We start from the raw sequence: 19,849 nt of genomic DNA on the forward strand, positions 1-19,849 counted from the left end.
ATAAAATTTTTTTTACGTCATCGGCATCAAACAAATTCTTGCGTAAGCTTCGGGCAAACTTCCATAACCATAACTATCATCTCTTAGCGCTAAATCATCCCCCGCCAAAACGGAGACGACCAATTCTCTTCGCTCATCGTTGTACCAAACTTGAATTTGAATCCTCCCAGAAATTATTTTTTCTCTAGCTAACTGTTCCTGATTAAAACGAAATAATGTTTTAATTTTACAATTAAAAGAATATTATTTCTTTAATATTAATTTGATTTAATTAATTTTAAAAGGTGAGGTTATGTTACAAGGAAGACTCTTTGTGGAAGCAAAAAATAAAAAATGTTAACATTCGTGACTTTTTATAATCTATTCTAGCGGAAGCGTTCAATTTACGATTAATTCTATTCAGGCAAAGCGTTCTCCAAAAAACGAAACACATGCGTTATTAATAATTAAAAATAACACGTAATAGGTAAAAATACAAGACAACAAGACATTTTCGTGCCAGTTGGGACAGAAATAAAACAAGATTGGGCAAAAAGGGTCGCGTACCTAGTTTGTTTAATGGTCCTTGGGACATCCAACGATGTTTTAACTTTTAAAAAGAAACACAAAAATCTTTTGAAGCACAAGAAAAAGAGTGAAAGGGTAACTTGAAACTAAAAGAAATTTTTTTTTAATTCGCTATATATTTAATAATTTTCATTCCTTTTTTTGTGGGTTACAACGAAGCAACTATAAACATCTTTTTATTTCAAAATGGTTAATATTTATCTTATCTATGTCTTTTTTTTCTTGGACATCTGTCCCAGCTGACACAATCCACTAAATTTTTAGTTTTTTTAATCGTTTCCAACTCTAATAAATGAGTAATAAATAAATTTTGTATTTCAACTTTAATTATTGTAAATTTTTATCATGTTTTTTACAATAATCTAAGTTTTAAGAGTCTTTATTAAAAATTAATATTTATTGTGATGAATTATTAATTAAAAATAAAGACTCTACTTAATAAATTTTTTATAAATGTACAGGATGGGTTATAGGCCTCGATAACAAAGAAAACTGTAATTTTTTTAAATACTCAATAATTTGATCATATAAAAAGATATAAATTAGATTAATAATTGATGAATTGATTTTAATATAAATGAATGAGTTATGAGCAACGTCATCAAAAATATCAGCGAATTTATCCAGGGCGTCCGCCATAAAAACTTCCTGACACACAAATTAGAGTCATTCAAATTAAGAGATCTTGAGGAAGATGTACAAAATTTTACGTGAAATACACTTACAAGGGAAGTATCAGAACTGTCCCTCACCGATTTTGTTGAAATTTGGTACAGCGATAGTATGGCCAAAAATAAGGTTTACGTATTTTTTTATACGTGCTAATAAAGCCCTTGGGGCGAGTTATAAGGGTTGGAAATCGGGGCGAAATATATACAGGGTGATTTATAACATACGGAGCAGATTAAAACAGCAAGTACTAGGGGCCAAACTGAAGATATTTTTTTAATAATGTTTTGACTACAACGTAATAATCACAAAGATATAGAGCATTAAAGTTGAATTAATTGCCCAGCATTTCTTACGATATACGGTATTACACTACGTTTAAATTCAAACTGCGAATATTTCGGGGTTACTTAAGCAATGCCTGATTAGCACCAATAATAAAATCTTTGTAATATGGCAGTTACGGCTATTTAAAAATTTGTTAAATCACTCAAAAACTGGTGTTTGTTTTTTGAGAACCGCTGATACCATGTTTTTATTGCTGTCAATCCAGTTGACTTGGTTACCTAGCAACGGACATGTCATTTAATTTTAATAATCAATGACATTTAATGTCAAAATTAGAATTTTTACTAATCAAAAAATACAATGGTAATGTACAGTAACTAAGAATACGTAGATATGCTTATTATTTATGAAGCTGCTGGAGAAAACGCTGCACACGCAAGACGTCTGTATTTAGAACGATATCCAAATCGACAGATCCCTTCTGAAAACACTTTTCTTCGGTTAATCCAGCAGGGAAGAGAGACAGGAAATTTGCAACCTAAGAAAGGTCTTGGTGGCGGTAGACTAAACAGACATGGAGTGAATGTGGAAGCACGAGTACTCGTCAAATTTCTCACCAACTCGAGGTATCCCAGAATTTTGTTTGGCGTACGTTGAAAAGTAACGGTTTACACCCCTATCATTTTCAAAAAGTGCAAGGACTGACTCCCGCTGACTATCCTTTGCGGTTGCAATTTTGCGAGTGGCTACTAAATCCTACCAACAGAGAAGCAGATTTTGCGGACAGTATACTGGTAACGGATGAATGCTGTTTTACCAGAAATGGTGTTCTAAATGTTCACAATTCCCATGTGTGGTCGGACGAAAATCCACACGTTATTCGTCAAGGCTCTTTTCAACAACGATTCAGAGTAAATCTATGGGCGGGAATTGTGAACAATACGTTAATAGGACCTTTCGAATTACCAGGAACTCTTAATGGAACTTCTTATTTACAGTTTTTACAAGAAAACCTGCCAGTACTCCTGGAAGATATTCCGCTACTTATGCGACGTGAGATGTGGTTTATGCACGACGATTGTCCTGCACATTTTAGTCGTAATGTACGAGATTTCCTCGATAATGTTTTTCGGCAAAAATGGATTGGTCGAGGTGGACCTATTCCATGGCCACCACGTAGTCCCGATCTTAACCCATTGGATTTTTTTATGGGGATTCATGAAGGATAGAGTATATGCCACCGAGGTTAATACAATCGACGAACTACGACATCGCATCACTACCGCTACAGGGGACATACGTCCACGATTTCCACGATTATCGTTAAATTGGATTCGTCGTGCGCAGTTGTGCGTCGAAATGCAAGGACAGCACTTTGAACATAATATGTTATAAGGAGATTATTATTATTATTATGTTATTTTCTTGTTTTAGAGATTTTGTAATTTTGCATTTAAAACATTATTATTATCCGTTTCATAAATTAACATCTATTATTTCTTTTCATAAATTACGTATTAAAACTAAACAATCAAATTGTCTACTTTGACAGCTCCTTCAAAAATGAGGATGGCGTTGACAAGTATTTTAATTGTTCTTTAGTGAATATCAGCGGTTCTCAAAAGTTGACGCTAACTTATTTAAAAAATTAACATGCGATATCTATGTAACTATTAAGGTTTTAACAAAACATTATTAAGAAAATCTCTTCAGTTTGACCTCAAGTACCTAACCATTTAGTCTCCTCCGTATGTTATAAATCACCCTGTATATATTCGCTTATAGGCTGAAAACGAAAATAGCTATCGAAATGTGGTAAATGTAAACTGATATTCATTTTCAAAGACCTTTCCATTGATATATCACACATATATCTGAGGGCTTCCGGGGGTAAACTACCCCTAGTTTTTTGGAATATTTTAAAAACTACCCTGTCGATTTTGGCGATATTATGTATCCTTATAGTACGTTTGAAAATATTAATGACTGTTACATTTTTGAACAATATTTTGAAGAAAACCATTGATTAGATGTAAATTAAGATTTACGCAGTAAAATCAACCCTATACGACATTAAGGGGTGGCTGGGGTTAACTACCCTAAACACTCCAAAAATTATTTTTGTTGGCGAAAATTGTTTGTCGATTTTGGTGCAATTTACCAGGATGATTTTTTTATACGTTAGGTAGTACTATTGTAAGAACTTACAAGGGTTAGAAGTTTGAGGTAGAAAATATATTTTCGCTAATAACTTTCATACTCCTACAGAAAATGCTTTTTTATCCTTATTCTATTTAAATAACACAAAAGTTAGGATAATTATATAAATATTTTTTAATGATTATAAAATTTAAATACAGGAATTTTATAATCATTAAAGAATATAAATCCTCTTTAATCATAAAAAAAAATAAATAAAAAAAAAAAAAGAAATTCTAATTACATATAAATATTTATTAATAATGAGTTAAAAAGCAACAGAAAAAAAAATGGTTAAGTGTCAAAAATTGTATTCTACATTGTTAGAATCTTCTGGTACGTTTGGACCGAGGGTAATAAGTACACTGTTCAAAGCAGATAACATATTCGTTTTGGCATCAAAGTCTGGTAAACCGATTTCTGCTCATATAAAAAATTAGCTACAAAATGTCTATTTCCCAAACACCGGATCCAAATCATTACTATCACTGGATTCTTGGAGTGGCCACTGCCCTGAAATTATTAGTGAAGTAACTCCATCGGATGTTAAGTTTAAATATTTGTCTATACCTGCAGGGACAACAGGTCAAATTCAACCCCTGGATGTATTTGGTTTTAGAATATGGAAAAATTTCATTAGAAGATTTTCTGATCAAGTTATTCCCCTTAACGCATAACCAGTTGTTTCCCCACGAGTTATTAATGTTTTTAAATACGCCTGGTTTGCATCTGGATATATAGAGGACAGACCAGAACAGTTTGAAAATCCCGTGGAGGTTTGCTTTTGCAATGAAAAACCTACGTGCGATATCTGTGGAGATACAGCTGTTGTAACTTGTGCATGGTGTAAACAATCGTTGTGTTTAAAGCATTGTTTCCATGATTTTCATTATTGCCAACAATATATTGAATAAAAAGGGTAAAAAAAACTTAAATTAATGATGTAAAATACAATTTGTGATAGTCAACCATTCTTTTGTCAGTTACTTTTTAACTCATTATTAATAAATATTTATATAATTATCCTAACTTTTGTGTTATTTAAATAGAATAAGGATAAAAAAGCTTTTTCTGTAGGAGTATAAAAGTTATTAGCGAAAATATATTTTCTACCCCAAACTTCTAACCCTTGTAAGCTCTTTCAAAAGCACTACCTAACGTATAAAAAAAATCATCGTCGTAAATTGCACCAAAATCGATTTTTTCGCAAAAAAAATTAATTTTTGAGGTGGTTAGGGTAGTTAACCCCAGCCACCCCTAAATGTCGTATAGGGTTTATTTTACTGCGTAAATCTTAATTTACATCTAATTCATGCTTTTCTTCAAAATATTGTTCAACAGTGTAACAGTTTATCACATTATTCTTAAGGAAAGGGGTTATCTATCATACCCCATAACATTGCAGGGGATGGTCAGAGGCAAATAAGAAAAAACACGTCATTGCTATTTTTAAACATACTATAAGGACACATAATATCGCCAAAATCGACAGGGTAGTTTTTAAAATATTCCAAAAAACTAGGGGTAGTTTACCCCCTGAAGCCCTCAGATATATGTGTGATACATCAATGGAAAGCTCTTTGAAAATGAATATCAGTTTACATTTACCACATTTCGATAGCTATTTTCGTTTTCAGCCTATAAGCGAATATATATATTTCGCCCCGATTTCCAACCCTTATAACTCGCCCCAGGGGCTTTATTAGCACGTATAAAAAAATACGTAAACCTTATTTTTGGCCATACTATCGCTGTACAAAATTTCAACAAAATCGGTGAGGGACAGTTCTGATGCTTCCCTTGTTAGTAAAAATAATAGCAATTTGTGCTTACTAAACTGCAGCCCCAATTTTTCATATAACATAATCTAGAAATAAGTGTCTGATATCAACGTAGAAACAATGAAAGTAGATGGAGGCAATAATTACAAAGTGTGGCATATGAATAAAGATCATTTACAAAGAATGGGTAGGCTTCCAGTTTCTATAAATTTTGATTTTTTTGGGCTATATCAACATGTAAAAGACATCATCAATTCAGTTTAAATACTTAAATGATCGTTAAAAGTTGCTTAGAAACGATATTTGTGGTTAAGTATCAATAAATTATTTTTTAAGTAAATCGGACACTTATTTTTGGACAAAAAAATCGATATCGGCCACTTATTTCTGGAAGGAGGGAGTTAATGTTAAAGCAAAAAACGTGACGTCACTCATAACGTTGAATAATCGATTGTCAAAGTGTTATTAGTGCTATTGTTTCTTAGCTGGAATTATTGTGTAAATGTCGCGAAGTTGTTAAGAGCTGTTTTGTATTTTAATTAAAATCGTTGTATTTTATAACCCACCCTGTTTAATTTAATTGAATTAAATGCAATATTGTCTGCGCGAAATATAACAACAACTATTACGTATAATCATCTATATACAAAAACACTTAGGATAATCTACAAATCTCTTATAAGTTTAGTTTAAGTGTTATAATGATATGTCACGGAGAAAATTTTCGAAATATGTGTCTTTCAAGTCTTTTCATTTAATTTAATTTTAATAATTGTTTTCATTATAATTTTTTTTATTTAAATTCAATTTTTTGTGTGTGATAAGTTGGTCCCGTTACTATCCCCCATGTTTCATAGTATGATATTACTTAATATGATTTTATTTTTTAATTTAAATTATTTCTGTATCAACTGGGCATAATATTATTATTTCGACATTTTCGCCCTTCATTTTAGAGTCCCTAAAATCACGATTACGTATGGTACATCTACATCTAATAACATTTATAATGCGTTATATTAAAACGTTTTTTTCTTATATAAATACAAAGACTTTCACGGCCAGTGTTAATTACACTAAAACTAGAACTAACACTAGCATTGAAACTAATAGTAGATCTAGAATTTCAACTAAAAACTTTCGTGTTAAACCGTGCGCCGTTGTAACGTTTTTGAGAAACAACAAAAACTACAAGTAACACTAGTAATAGAACTAATACTACACACACTAGACCAAGAACTAGAATCATTCGGCTTTAGCCGTCTTATGAGACGTGGCTAAACCCGAATGTTTCTATACCTTTTCAAGCTCAAATTGGCACTAATCAGAATCAAAATGACATTAGTCAAAATCATATTGGTAATGTCAATTTCAAATTGGCATTAGTCAAAATCAAATTGATAATAATCAAAATTAAAATGGCATTAGTCAATATCAAATTGGCAATAAACAATATCATATTGGCATTAATCAACAAATTTAGCACTAATCAAAAGCAAATTGGCATTAAACAAAATCAAAATGACATTAGTCCATATCATATTGACACCAAACAATATCAAGATGGCATGAAAAATAAATGTATAAATCGGTGTCAAATAATTGTTAACTTATCGGTTATTGTCAAGTTTATGGTAATTTATTGCGGGATTTCAACTATTATATTCACACGAGATGCCTTATTTAAAGAAAAATGCTGCTGCAAATCTGAGGACACAGATTTGCGCTTTGTATAATGCCAATGGTGACTGGCGTAATCTTGCAAACACACTACAGGTGCCAAAAAGAACCGCGTATCGATGGGTTAACAACCAAGAACAACCGGAAAAGCAGCGAGGAGATAAACGTAGAGCTAAAATAACTGATGAGCACCGTTAATTCATGGAACGTTCAGTCGAAGAAAATCCTAAAATTACTCTTAAAGGACTGAGTGAAAAAATCCGTGAAGATTTTGCACTCAATGTCTCCAACGAATGCGTTCGACAGCATATCAATGGATTGATGCTCGTAGAGAACCAAAGAACGCGAATAGTATTCAAACGAAAACAAGCAGAAGTATTTATGTAGAAAATTTATTGGATCTTCAAGCACAAAATATACCTATCATATACATGGACGAGACAAACTTTAATTTGTTCATATCGCGGACTCAGGGTCGTTCAAAAAAAGGGACTCGCTGCACAACAGTGTCTGCAGGTTGCAGAGGGTCGAATATTCACCTAATAGGATGCATTGGAAACATGGGGCTAATTCATTCCGAACTACGTCGGGGCTCTTTCAAGAAGACGGAAGCAAATGAATTTGTGAGGCAATGCCTAAGAAGAGCGCAAGGCCTTTACCAAACTGGAGTTGCATTAATTATTGATAATGCTCCATGCCACTCTACTATTGAAGAGGTTTTTGCAGAAAACGAATTTGAACACCACACACTTTTACGACTAAGTCCGTACAGCCCTATGTTTAATCCTATTGAACAAGCGTGGTCTGCATTAAAAGCAGGAGTAAAAGCAGATATGGCTGTACAGCTAAATAACATCTTGGCTGGTGCTGACCGGGATCATCTGACTCAAACAGAATATCGAATGCAGAAATTAGAGAACACCGTTCATAATAATATGGATAAGATTACTGTTGCCAATTGCGCAATGTTTATTGCCCACATCCCTTCTGCATTGAATATGCAAGATATAAATTTTTAAGAGTGTTATTTAAAACATAACGTTACCTACTTTCTTGTCACAAATCCACTCCACCCTAGCCAACATGCTTACCAGAAAGCAAAATCAACAATTACCGCTCTCCATGCTTTGACTAGCACCTTAGAGGAGGCAATTGCAACCATAGAGATAGCCCTTTGTGCTTTCATAGATATAGAGGGTGCGTTTGATAACACCTCATATGAATCCATAGAGAAGGCTTTAAACGTAAAAGACACATCCGTCGACAATCAAGTGGTGTATAACCATGTTGAAAAGTCGGCAGATCACAGCCAGTCTGGGAGGCGAGTCGCTGACTATAAAGGCGCTAAGAGGATGTCCCAAGGGGGAGTGCTATCACCTCTACTATGGTGCCTGGTAGTTGATGACTTGATGAACACCCTAACTAAAAACGGATTTAAGATACAAGGGTATGCTGATGACATGGTAATCACAATCCGAGGTAAATATGATTCAATCATAACTCAGCTAATGCAGAAAGCCCTACTACTCACCAGTACTTGGTGCAGAAGCAATGGGCTCAGCATCAATCCCAATAAAATCGAAATAGTCCCTTTCACTCGGAGAAGGAAGCCACAAATAAAAGCACCCTCCATTGAAAGCAGAACTATTAACCTCAAAACAGAAACTAAATACCTAGGGGTAATACTTGACAGTAAACTAAACTGGAACTCACACTTAGATAAGGTGAGGAAAAAGGCCATCATGGCAAACCAGATCTGCCGCAGGCTCCTAGGAAGGAACTGGGGTCTCAAACCACGAATGGCTCATTGGACCTACGTAGCAATAATCAGACCCATGGTGGCCAAAAACAAAACATAAGACAGTTCAACAACAGCTGGCACAAATCCAGCGGTTAGCATGTCTTAACATAACGGGTGCAATGAGATTCTGTCCGACGGCTGCTTTGGAAGCCCTACTCGGTCTCACACCGCTCCACATATATATACAAAAGGAGGCAGCCTTAAGTGCCTTATCACTGAAAACAGTTTCTTCACTCAAGTTGATGCAGGGTAACCTCAGAGGACACCTCGAGATCCTCAAAGACCCATGTCTAAATCACCTGATTGAAATTAAAACGGACCTTATACCGACGGAATACAATTTCAACCAACCGTATAAGGTCATATTTAGTAGCAGGGATGATTGGGCCTCAACTAAAAAGAGGAGCCCTAGCCTGGTACACCGATGCTTCAAAGACAGTAAGATCTGGAGTAGGCATGGGCATCAGTGGACCAAATAGCCACATCAAATTGCCCCTCAGCTCGGACTTAACAATTTTCCAAGCAGAAGTTCTTGCTATAAACTTCTGCACCGCTTTGAAGGGACAAAAAGGTGCATCCATAAACATTTTCACAGACAGCGTTAAAGGCAATTCAGGCCTACACGTGTGGCTCCGCACTGATCAGAGAGTGCACCAACAACCTGAGAGAACTCGCTAGGGGCAATGATGTTACCCTATGGTGGGTTCCAGGTCACAGCAACATTGAGGGCAATGAGAAGGCCGACAAGCTGGCCAAAGAGGCAGCAAACACGCCCTTCATTGGACCCCAACCTGGATGTGGACTACAAAAAAGCCACCTAAAACAAATAATCAACAGCTGGGAGGCTTCAAAGATAGCCTTACGCTGGAAAGAACTTCCAGGTCACAGACAAGCGAAGAGTATGATAACTCCGTCGCAAAACAAAACCAAAGAGGTTTTATGCCTCAGCAAAGGGGATCTAAGAACGCTCTCAGGCTACCTAACCGGCCATGTGCCCCTAAAATACCACCTATTCCACATTGGACAAGCTGAGGATCAAACTTGTCGACTATGCAACGACGAGTCAGAAACTGCTGAACATATACTGTGCAATTGCGTCGCCAGAGGCCGTCTAAGGCACAACGTCTTCGGTAAAACTCCCCTGTTACCTACCGACATAAAGGTTCAAGACCTCAGGACAATACTAAGGTTCATTAAGGACCTACATTTGCCCTAAACCTTTGGAGGGCTCAAGTTACAATAGATCTTATAGGCCGCGGTAACGAGAGGGGCCGCCCTCCTCAGCCCGGCAGCAATAATAATAATAATACCTACTTTCTTAAGTAATATAATTGTTATCTACTGTGTTTGTAAGTCAATAAAATGTTTTTGCCCGTTTTCAATTTTATTTCCATGTCAATTTAAAATTCATAAGTGCCAATATGATATGGACTAATGTCATTTTGATTTTGTTTAATGCCGATTTGCTTTTGATTAGTGCTAAATTTGTTGATTAATGCCAATATGATATTGTTTATTGCCAATTTGATATTGACTAATGCCATTTTAATTTTGATTATTGTCAATTTGATTTTGACTAATGCCAATTTGAAATTGACGTTGCCAATATGATTTTGATTAATGTCATTTTGATTCTGATTAGTGCCAATTTGTGCTTGAAAAGGTATAGTTCTAGGTCTAATGTTAGTTCTAGTGATGGTGTTAGCGATAATTTTAATTGTTATTCAGCGTTAGATTGCTGTGTATTTTAGTTACTAGCGTTAGTTCTAGTTATATTGAAATCCGAAACGTTAAACACTTTTTCAGAAGACGCATGGCTTACCCCGAAAGTTTCTAGTTCTAAATCTAGTGTTAATTTTAGTGACAATACTAGTGTTAATTGTAATTTTATTCCAATGTTCTTTATAAGTTAAATATATCTATCTACAACTGCTAAAAATTACTTAAAAATCAATTTCTTTAAAAAGGTCTATTTTGACATTTATAAAAATATTTTGAAATGATTGTTGACAATTTTGAATTAATGTCAGCTTCAATAACATGTTTACCCATCTGGAATTAGTGTTTCGAAATGTAAAAACATAACAATTAATGTTTATAATAAATAGTATTGTTTCTTTTTAAATAAGTAGAACTTTTTCTTTTATATTGTTGCTCGTTTCAATAAATTAAGACTGTTCTAATTGGAACCAACTTCATTACGTAACTCAAATCACCTCAAATGTGTGTGGTAATGATGACTTATCCAAGCAGTCGTAGATAAATATATTAATCAATTTTACTTTTCTTTGGTTATACTTAAGCGTGTTAGTTTTAATAAATTGGGGTTATATACAGTTTTTATTTTAGTTAGTAGCTTTACCATTAATTCTTTATTTTTTAATTTTAATATTTCTTTTAATTTAAATATTAGTTTTAATATAACGTTATTCTTTTTAGTCCTACACACAATAAATATCTACACATTTTTATAACAATTATCTAATAACCACTACTTGATTACGGACGTAGACACAGCGTTTATAAGTTTTTAGTATAAAAAAGAAAATAAATTTCTTTTTGGAATAATTAAAAAAATGAAGGAAAAAAAGTGTTAGGAACTTGGAATAATGATTGATTGCGTTTTATTATTCGATTAATCTTGATCGTTTAATATATTATATTCTTGAACGAGATTTGGAAAATGTTTTATTACCTTTCAATTCCGATAACATTTTAAATCCTAATTCGAATTCCTTTAAATACTTTTTTAACCTCATTCAAGATTATTATGATTGAAATAGGAATTGAAAAAGTATCAAAAAAATAATTGTCAGCGCAAGCTCTATACTTTCAGATATGTTGTTTTAAAAGCATTTTCATAGCAAATCAATAAATTGTATATATATAAAATTACTAATTTTAACTACAACGATTTTTTTAGATTTGATTTTTTTAGTATAGATATAAAATCACTCGTTAATAAGTGACACTCTCTCAAAAAAAGAATTTATATTTAAGAAGTATGATATATCACAGAGATTCAGTTTTCGTTCCGAGGTGGAAGCAAAAGTGGGGAAGAAAGGAAGATTTTCATTTCTACTTAGATTTTTTATAATTTTGCCCAATTTTTGTTTGTAATGTAATGATTGTATATATCAGTTTTTTTATTGTGCTTATACCGGTGTTTTTGGCAATTTCCGTCTTGTTGGAGACGAAGGTGTCTTATCTTGATCAGGTTCTGTAAAAAAAATAACTTTTTAATAAAAGAATCAACAATTTTTAACAAATTAATCATAGCCAAATACAATCAAGTGCACAAGACATTTTTTTACGTGATTAACATAAAAAAATATATCAATGACTTACTCAACATTAATCTTTTTCGTGGAACTTAAAAAAAAATCGTAAACTAAAAAATTATTACCTATAGCACATATTATACAAGTTGTATTAAACGTAATAAGAATACATATTTTAATATCCCTTTTACATAACACATATATAGGTACAGTTCTGTTCAGATATAATGCGAAAAGAGCCGCTCGTAGAGGCATAAAATTGTACTAGAAACGACCTACGTTCACGAGGCATTCAATCCAGGTTTTACCTGCTCTGTAGTGTTGTAAAAGTTCCGAACAGGCAAGCAGGGTAATGTGATTTATGGCCAAGATGACTGAATCACAAAGAAAAATTAAGAAAATAAATAAGTATAAGCAATCCATTTATTTTACACAATTCCTGTAGTAAATGATAATAATTACTAATAATTACTGTATTACTTTACAGTAATACAGTGGAACGATAAGTCGAACCTCATAAGAAATGAAAATAATATATTTATAGTAAGTTATATACAGGGTGAGTCAGAAAGAATGGGAAATCCGAATACCGGAGACACTAGACACCAAAATATGACGATCTCTTATACAAATGTCGGTGGTTTTTAATACACAGGTGTTGAAAGTTAAATTTTTATTTCGAAATTTCTTGATAATTTTGAAGGTTTTTGTACTATTAACATAAAATTTGATAGTTAGATGTTTTCGAGCATGACAAATACGAATTTGATATTTGTTGAGATATCAAGTCATGACTATTTTGTCAGTTGAGGTATGGTGAATTAGAACCAGAAATCTGAAGGAGTTTTCAATTCTGCACAAAAAAGGTACTCTTGCTTACATTGTCTAAGTCTACTGGTTTCCAAGTTATCTGCTTTTAATTGTTTCAAAGTAATTTTAAGGTTAACATTTAAAATCATAATACACAGTAACTATAGCAATTAGTAACGATAATAATCAATAACAATTAATAACAATAGAATATTGTGACCATTTTCAAAAATCCAGTGGACTTAAATCTGGTTTTCTCACTATTAAAAAACTCATTATGTCGTGGCATTTTCAAATTGGTAATAACTTTATTGTTGTTAAAAATGATTATTGCACACGGAAATTAAATCAATGTTGACAATTAACAGACAATTGTCGAAACATAAGCGGAAAAATAATCCAACTTCGCTTATGTTAAAAAATAAATATTTTAGAAGAAAAAATACATTTAATCATTTAAAAGTAAATAATTCGAAAACCGATAGACTTAGACAATTTCAATAAGAGTACCTTTTTTATGTAAAATTGAATGCTCTTTGTGATTTCCAGCTCTTATTGGTCGTAGCTGTCGAGCCAAAAAACTTATGATTTGATTTATCAAACGAGTAGCGTGTATCTAGCACCCTCTACGAGCAATAACAAAACAAGTTTTAAATTCGTATTCCTCATGCTCATGCTAAAACTACCAAATTTTATGTTAATAGTACCTTCAAAATTACCAAGAAATTTCGAAACAAGAATTGAACTTTCAACACCCTATGCCTCGAAAACCACTGATATTTGTATAAGAGATGTTTAACGTATTCCCATTCTTTCTGACTCACCCTGTATAAACTATACATATATTGAAATATATCGCAAACCATTTTAGTATAATAAAATCAAAAATCAATATAATAAAATATAATACTCCTATATTACAAAAAAATATAATATATTATTATACATATAAAATATAATAAATATTATAATAATCTAATTGGGGAGAATTTTATAAGGTCCATTATACCATCAAATATTATCAGTATTTTGTATGATACCCATTATTCTCTATGCAACATTGCAATCTGGTGGATATCGAATTTACTAACTCTTTCGCATACATCCTTACCGTGAAACAATTCCCACACAAATGTAATGTTGCGACGCAGATTATCCACGTTGCGAATCGGAAAGTTGGCATTTTTATTGAACTGTTTTTCCACCAAAGCCTATAGATTTTCGATTGGATTAAGATCAGATGACCGCGCTGGCCAGGGTATTCGCCTAACCTCATTATGATCGTCAAACCAATCATGAACAATTCTTGAAGAATGCACGGGTGAATTGTCTTGGACAATCGTGATGATCCCTTCTGGATACAAGGTTCTTACTGATGGTATCAAAACATCCTCCAGCACTCGAATGTATTCAATCGAATTAAATCCTTGATAATTGTGGACGCTGTAAATGGATTGGCGGTGACGTATTCAGCAATTCCCCTTCGTTGAGCATTATTAAGAATAAGCCTTCACCCTGATCTAGATGTTGTAAGGCCAACTTTCCCGTTTTCTTCAAATCTTACTGATAAGTCTACACGTTCGGCAATTTCCCGTTTATCTATTCCTTCTTGATGAAGTGCAATAATTGCTCGCCTCGTAGTCATACCTGACTCTCGTTGACCAAGAACACGAGGCATGTTGTATTTAAGAAAATGGACAAATTTGAATGCACGTAATTTTGATAATGAATAATTCTATTTAAAATTTGAAGGAGAGTTTAATAAAGCTTTATTTCATAATCATAATCATAATCATAATCTTTATTGTGCCATAAGATAGTTCTCTTATACTCGTCAGTTCAATTTACAGGTTCACATTTACTACTAAGAAATATCAATATTACATTTTAAAAATTCATCGACGGAGTAAAACGCATTCGAAACCAAGAAATGTGTCAGTTTACGTTTCATAGTAAGAAACGGAAGACTTCTGACATTCAACGGCAACTTATTAAATAGCTTTTGACACATGTATGTTGGACCCCGTTGCGTCATACTCAATCTACACTTATCAACATACACATTACAACGATTACGAGTTGCATATTTGTGAACATCAGCAGGATTTAAAAGCTCGTCGAAATTGTTCAGAGCATACAATAAACAATTTAATATGTAAATAGGTTAGAACGCCTAAACGCACGAAGATGTGTCGACAGTCCTCACTGTATCCCAGGCCTCCCACAACTCTTAGGGCCCTACGCTGTAAGTTAAAAACCCGTTTGCTAGCGGGAGTGTTTCCCCACGCTAAAATGGCGTAAGATATATGGGTTTGTATAAGCGCGAAGTAAGCGGCTTTTACTACTTCTAGTTCCACCTTGACAATAAGGTTTCGTAGCAAAAAGATGTTTTTTGAAATTTTCTTACTTATAGCGTCAACATGATGATCGAACTTCAATATTGGAGTGGTTATGTGAACTCCCAAGAATTTTCCAAACGACGGGTTACCAAAATTAGTAAAATTAAAATTTCTCTGACTTAAAATCATTCTGGCTGTTTTCCCATCATTCAAACACAACTCATTCGCGATGCACCAGTTACGTGCTCTATTTAGAACCAATTCTGATCTTTGAATGACCTCTTCAGCTTCATTGCTTCGGATAATTAATGTGGCATCGTCAGCATATAATAAACAGTCAATGTCCCTAAAATAATACGGAAAGTCATTGAAAAACATCAAAAACAAAAGAGGACCAAGGATAGAACCCTGTGGAACACCCCTAGTCAAACTGACTCTCTCCGATGTCACTTGACCACAAGTCACCTGTTGCGTTCTGCCGGACAAATAAGATCGGATTAGAGCAACACTTTTATCGTCAAAATTATAAACATTGCGAAGTTTATCAATAAGAATTGGATGAGAAACTGTATCGAATGCGCGAGACAAGTCCAATAACAATGACATACAGTATTCACGCTTTTCAAAGCTGTCAAGACAGATATTCACATATTTAACTACCGCGTCAGAGGTGCACCTACCCCTACGAAAGCCAAACTGATGAGGGTGCAATAAATTATTTTGGTCCAAGTATGCGATGATTCTATTGAAAAGGGCCCTTTCAAATATTTTGGAAAAGGTGGGCAGAATACTTATAGGACGAAAATTAGCATTGTTATTCTTATCTCCGCCTTTATAAATTGGAATTACATTAGCTATTTTTAATAAGTCAGGAAATACGCCAGATGAAAAGGAAAGATTCACCAATCGTGTAAAGGGCGCCACATATAGGCCGGTGTTACTTCTCACAAAGTTTGCAGAAATGCCATAAATGTCTTTAGAGTTACTAGATTTTAAACTGCAAAGGAGATCACGAACTTCAATCGGCGTAACTTCACAACACGAAAAGTACACGCCTTCTGGAGGCAGCGTGTGACAAACGTCCATAGCGCAAACAGTTGAATCTGGCAAACCTCGAACCACCTCGTCAGCAATGCCAACAAAAAAATTATTTAATTCATTAGGGTTTAAATGAGAAGTGTCATCATTCATACCACTACGCCTAGTATTATTAATAAGATTCCACATTGCTTTTGGTTTATTCTTGCTCTGCTTAATAACTTCACTCGAAGCCTTCTTTTTTGCATCAGAAATCGCCTTTCTATATTGAATTCTAAGTTTATTTCTAGCATGAAGTAAGTCATCCATTTTAAATTTTCTATAAAGCTCACAAGAAGAGTTATACATATCCCTTATCTGTTTCAAATTGTTGTTAAACCAATTGAGGCCGTCATCACAAGACCTGAAATTTATTTTACATAGAGGAAAAGACGCATGAAAAGCCCCCATAATGACATTATGAAACATTCCATATGCATCATTCACGCTATCAGGAACCTCACTCAAAATTTTCCAATCGAATTGATTCAACATGTTAAAAAATTTATAAGTTTTATATTATATTAATTATATTACTGAGACTTTTGTCTGACGTTTTATTTATAGAAATACCCTAAAATCATTTATTAGAGGAACATATAAAAAATCGTGTATTTGTTGTTCTTGAAAATATCAAAAAAGATTTAAAATAAAATAAAATTAACACATTTAAAAAAAGGGTGATCCATTCTTCGGCCCACTTCAAACTGGGACGGTTTTACCTGGGTTAAGGGAGAGGGTAACTTCCTTTAGTCTCAGAAATCGAATTGAATAGAAACAAAAGATGTCTCCGTCTTCTTCCAGTACCAGCGTCATGTCGAAGCTAACAGCGGACGATTCGCATTAAATCTGAACAGAGCTGTACATACATTCAATATTTACACTCCACCTCTCAGATTCGTGTTTTACAGTTAAGAATTAGCGAAAAATAAAAAATTTTAAAATCATTAAAAAATCGTATCTCAAAAACTAATTGAGACATCAGCATAAAATAAGAAACAATTTAAAACAAATTTATTTAGTACTTAATATTTTAAAGATCATTTCTTGGAATCTTCAAATTTCGGAGTTCTGATTTTTTGAACTCTATCTTGTATAATCTTAAACATAAATATTGGGATAATTAATCTTTGCGTATCTCAAAAAGTAATTGAGCATATACTAATGCACTAATTGCATTTCTGATGAAAGATACACATTAGAAGAGATGATAAATATCACATTCCGTTTGTATTATTTTTAATTGTATAACATAAATATATTAAAATTAAATTTATTATTTTATCGTGTCAAAAAAACAAAAAAGATTTTAAAGTGATTTTGTGTGTGAACTTATGGATGTGCAAAAATATTGTTCGGTAAGAGATTATCTTACCGACGTGCAGTGCTGAAATGGCTGCATCCGAGGGTTTCCTATTAATGTTACTGGGTGGTATCGGGTCATCCAACAGATCGCACATACGTAAATCGGTTGCGTGTTCTACCAGAAGTTCAATAACATCCCCCGTACGATCCATAATTCCGCAAACTTCCTCAAACGACCGATCGATTAAGGATACCCCGGCCCATTCGAGAACTTTGTCACCTTGTTGAAGCCCTGATTTTTCGGCTACCCCACCGGGAACCGTCCAAACAATGTAGGCGAAAAGACGCCCATCAGCCCCGGTTTTTCCACCAACAACCCTCATTCCAAATCCGCGAGCTAAAAAAGAATTTATAATATAAGTACGAAGATTTTCACGGCCGGTATTAATTGAATCAAAAGTAGAACTAACACTGGAATTATGATTAAAACTAACACTGGACCAACACTAAACTTTAAAAGAGTTTTTTGAAAAAGTGTTTTCATGACGTTTTGGATGCAATGTTATAACCTTAGTTAGAAACAAAATATACAACAACTTGGCGTTGAATACCAACTAAAACTAGAAAAAACATTACTAGTAGACCTAACGCTAGGCCTAGAACTTACTCTAGACCTAGAACTAGAATTATTCGGGTTTAGTCGTGCGTCTCTCAAGATGGCTAAATCCGAATGTATCTAGTTCTATGTCTAATGTTAGTTCTAGTGACAGTGCTAGGTAGCGCTAGTAAACATAAGATATCAAACTAAACGATAAATTGAACTAGAGGTGTTGTTATATGAAAAGTTTTTTAAAAAAAGACCACTTTTCCTCCGTAATTGTTATAAATTAATCAATCTGAGACGTTTCGGGAACACCTCCCATATATATATATATATACAGTGTGTCCCCGGATTGTGTCCCCGTAAGGTATAATTGACGATAAATTTTTGAATTCAAATTCCATCTTTTACAATTAAAGTCTGGATGTCATAAAACGAAATATAACCAAGTTTTACGTTAAATGTCCTCAAAGTACCAAAGTTAACCCAAGAAGTTTGTTAACCGTTGCAAGTAAAGTGGCCTTTCTGAGCAATGTACAGTAAAAGTTGATTAAAATAAAATGTTTGTTATGTTAAATTATAGCGATATGCCGAATTTTATTAATTTAGGATATAAAAGCAAAATGCAGATTTTTAAATCATAAGATTAACAAAACATTTTCGATCTAAACTAAATTAACATAAAAGCTTCTTCAATGATACCACCACCTACACTAACACATAATTCAGCCCTTTTCCGACATTGTTTATAACTTTTTCAAATATGGTCCAACGGAATTTCTCTAATAACAGTTTCAATTTTTTGTTTGAAACGGTCTAAATTGTTATTAAAATTTTCAGTGTACACTTTTTGTTTTACATAACCCCAAAAATAAAAATCCATAATAGTTAAATCCGGACTTCTTGGCAGCCATGGTTGCGGACCACATCTACCAATCAATTTTTTCCAAATAACGCTATCAAATGATAATTGTTAGTTCACTCAGATCATTTATTTTTATTGTAAAACGGAATATTAGAAAAAATTTTTCAAGAAAAAACTCATTTTTTCTTTTATGTGCTAAATTAATAAAATTCCGCATATGGCTATAATTTAACATAAACATTTTATCTTAATCAACTTTTGTTGTACATTGCTCAGAAAGACCACTTTACCTGCAACGGTTGACAAACTTCTTGCGTTAACTTTGGTAGTTTGAGGAAATTTGACGTAAAACTTGGTTATATTTCGTTTTATGACATCCAGACTTTAACTGTAAAAGATGGAATTTGAATTCAAAAATTTATCGTCAATTATACCTTACGGGGACACAATCCGGGGACACACTGTATATACAGGGTGATTCATAAGTAATGGGCCAAATTGTAAATGTACGTTCAGGAGGCCAAAATAATAATATTTTCATTAACAATAATGGGTCTTAGTCTGCTCCTTACTGAGATACAGGATG

The 19,849-nt window shown here is 33.4% G+C and overlaps 1 protein-coding gene across 3 annotated transcripts in view; it reads right to left on the reverse strand.

Annotated features, from left to right (window-relative positions):
* Positions 1 to 19,849, reverse strand: part of LOC111421603 (regulating synaptic membrane exocytosis protein fife) — a 109,161-nt gene that overhangs the window by 12,372 nt on the left and 76,940 nt on the right. For all 3 annotated transcript variants that reach the window (XM_071201423.1, XM_071201424.1, XM_071201425.1), the window contains 3 exons: positions 17,868 to 18,194; positions 12,147 to 12,205; positions 17 to 198 (listed from right to left, as the gene is read on the reverse strand). In XM_071201423.1, the coding sequence (XP_071057524.1) occupies positions 17 to 198; positions 12,147 to 12,205; positions 17,868 to 18,194 (568 nt within the window). The remainder of the gene's footprint in view (positions 1 to 16; positions 199 to 12,146; positions 12,206 to 17,867; positions 18,195 to 19,849) is intronic.

This window comes from Onthophagus taurus, chromosome 1, assembly GCF_036711975.1.
Source record: "Onthophagus taurus isolate NC chromosome 1, IU_Otau_3.0, whole genome shotgun sequence".
NCBI classification, from domain to species: domain Eukaryota; kingdom Metazoa; phylum Arthropoda; class Insecta; order Coleoptera; family Scarabaeidae; genus Onthophagus; species Onthophagus taurus.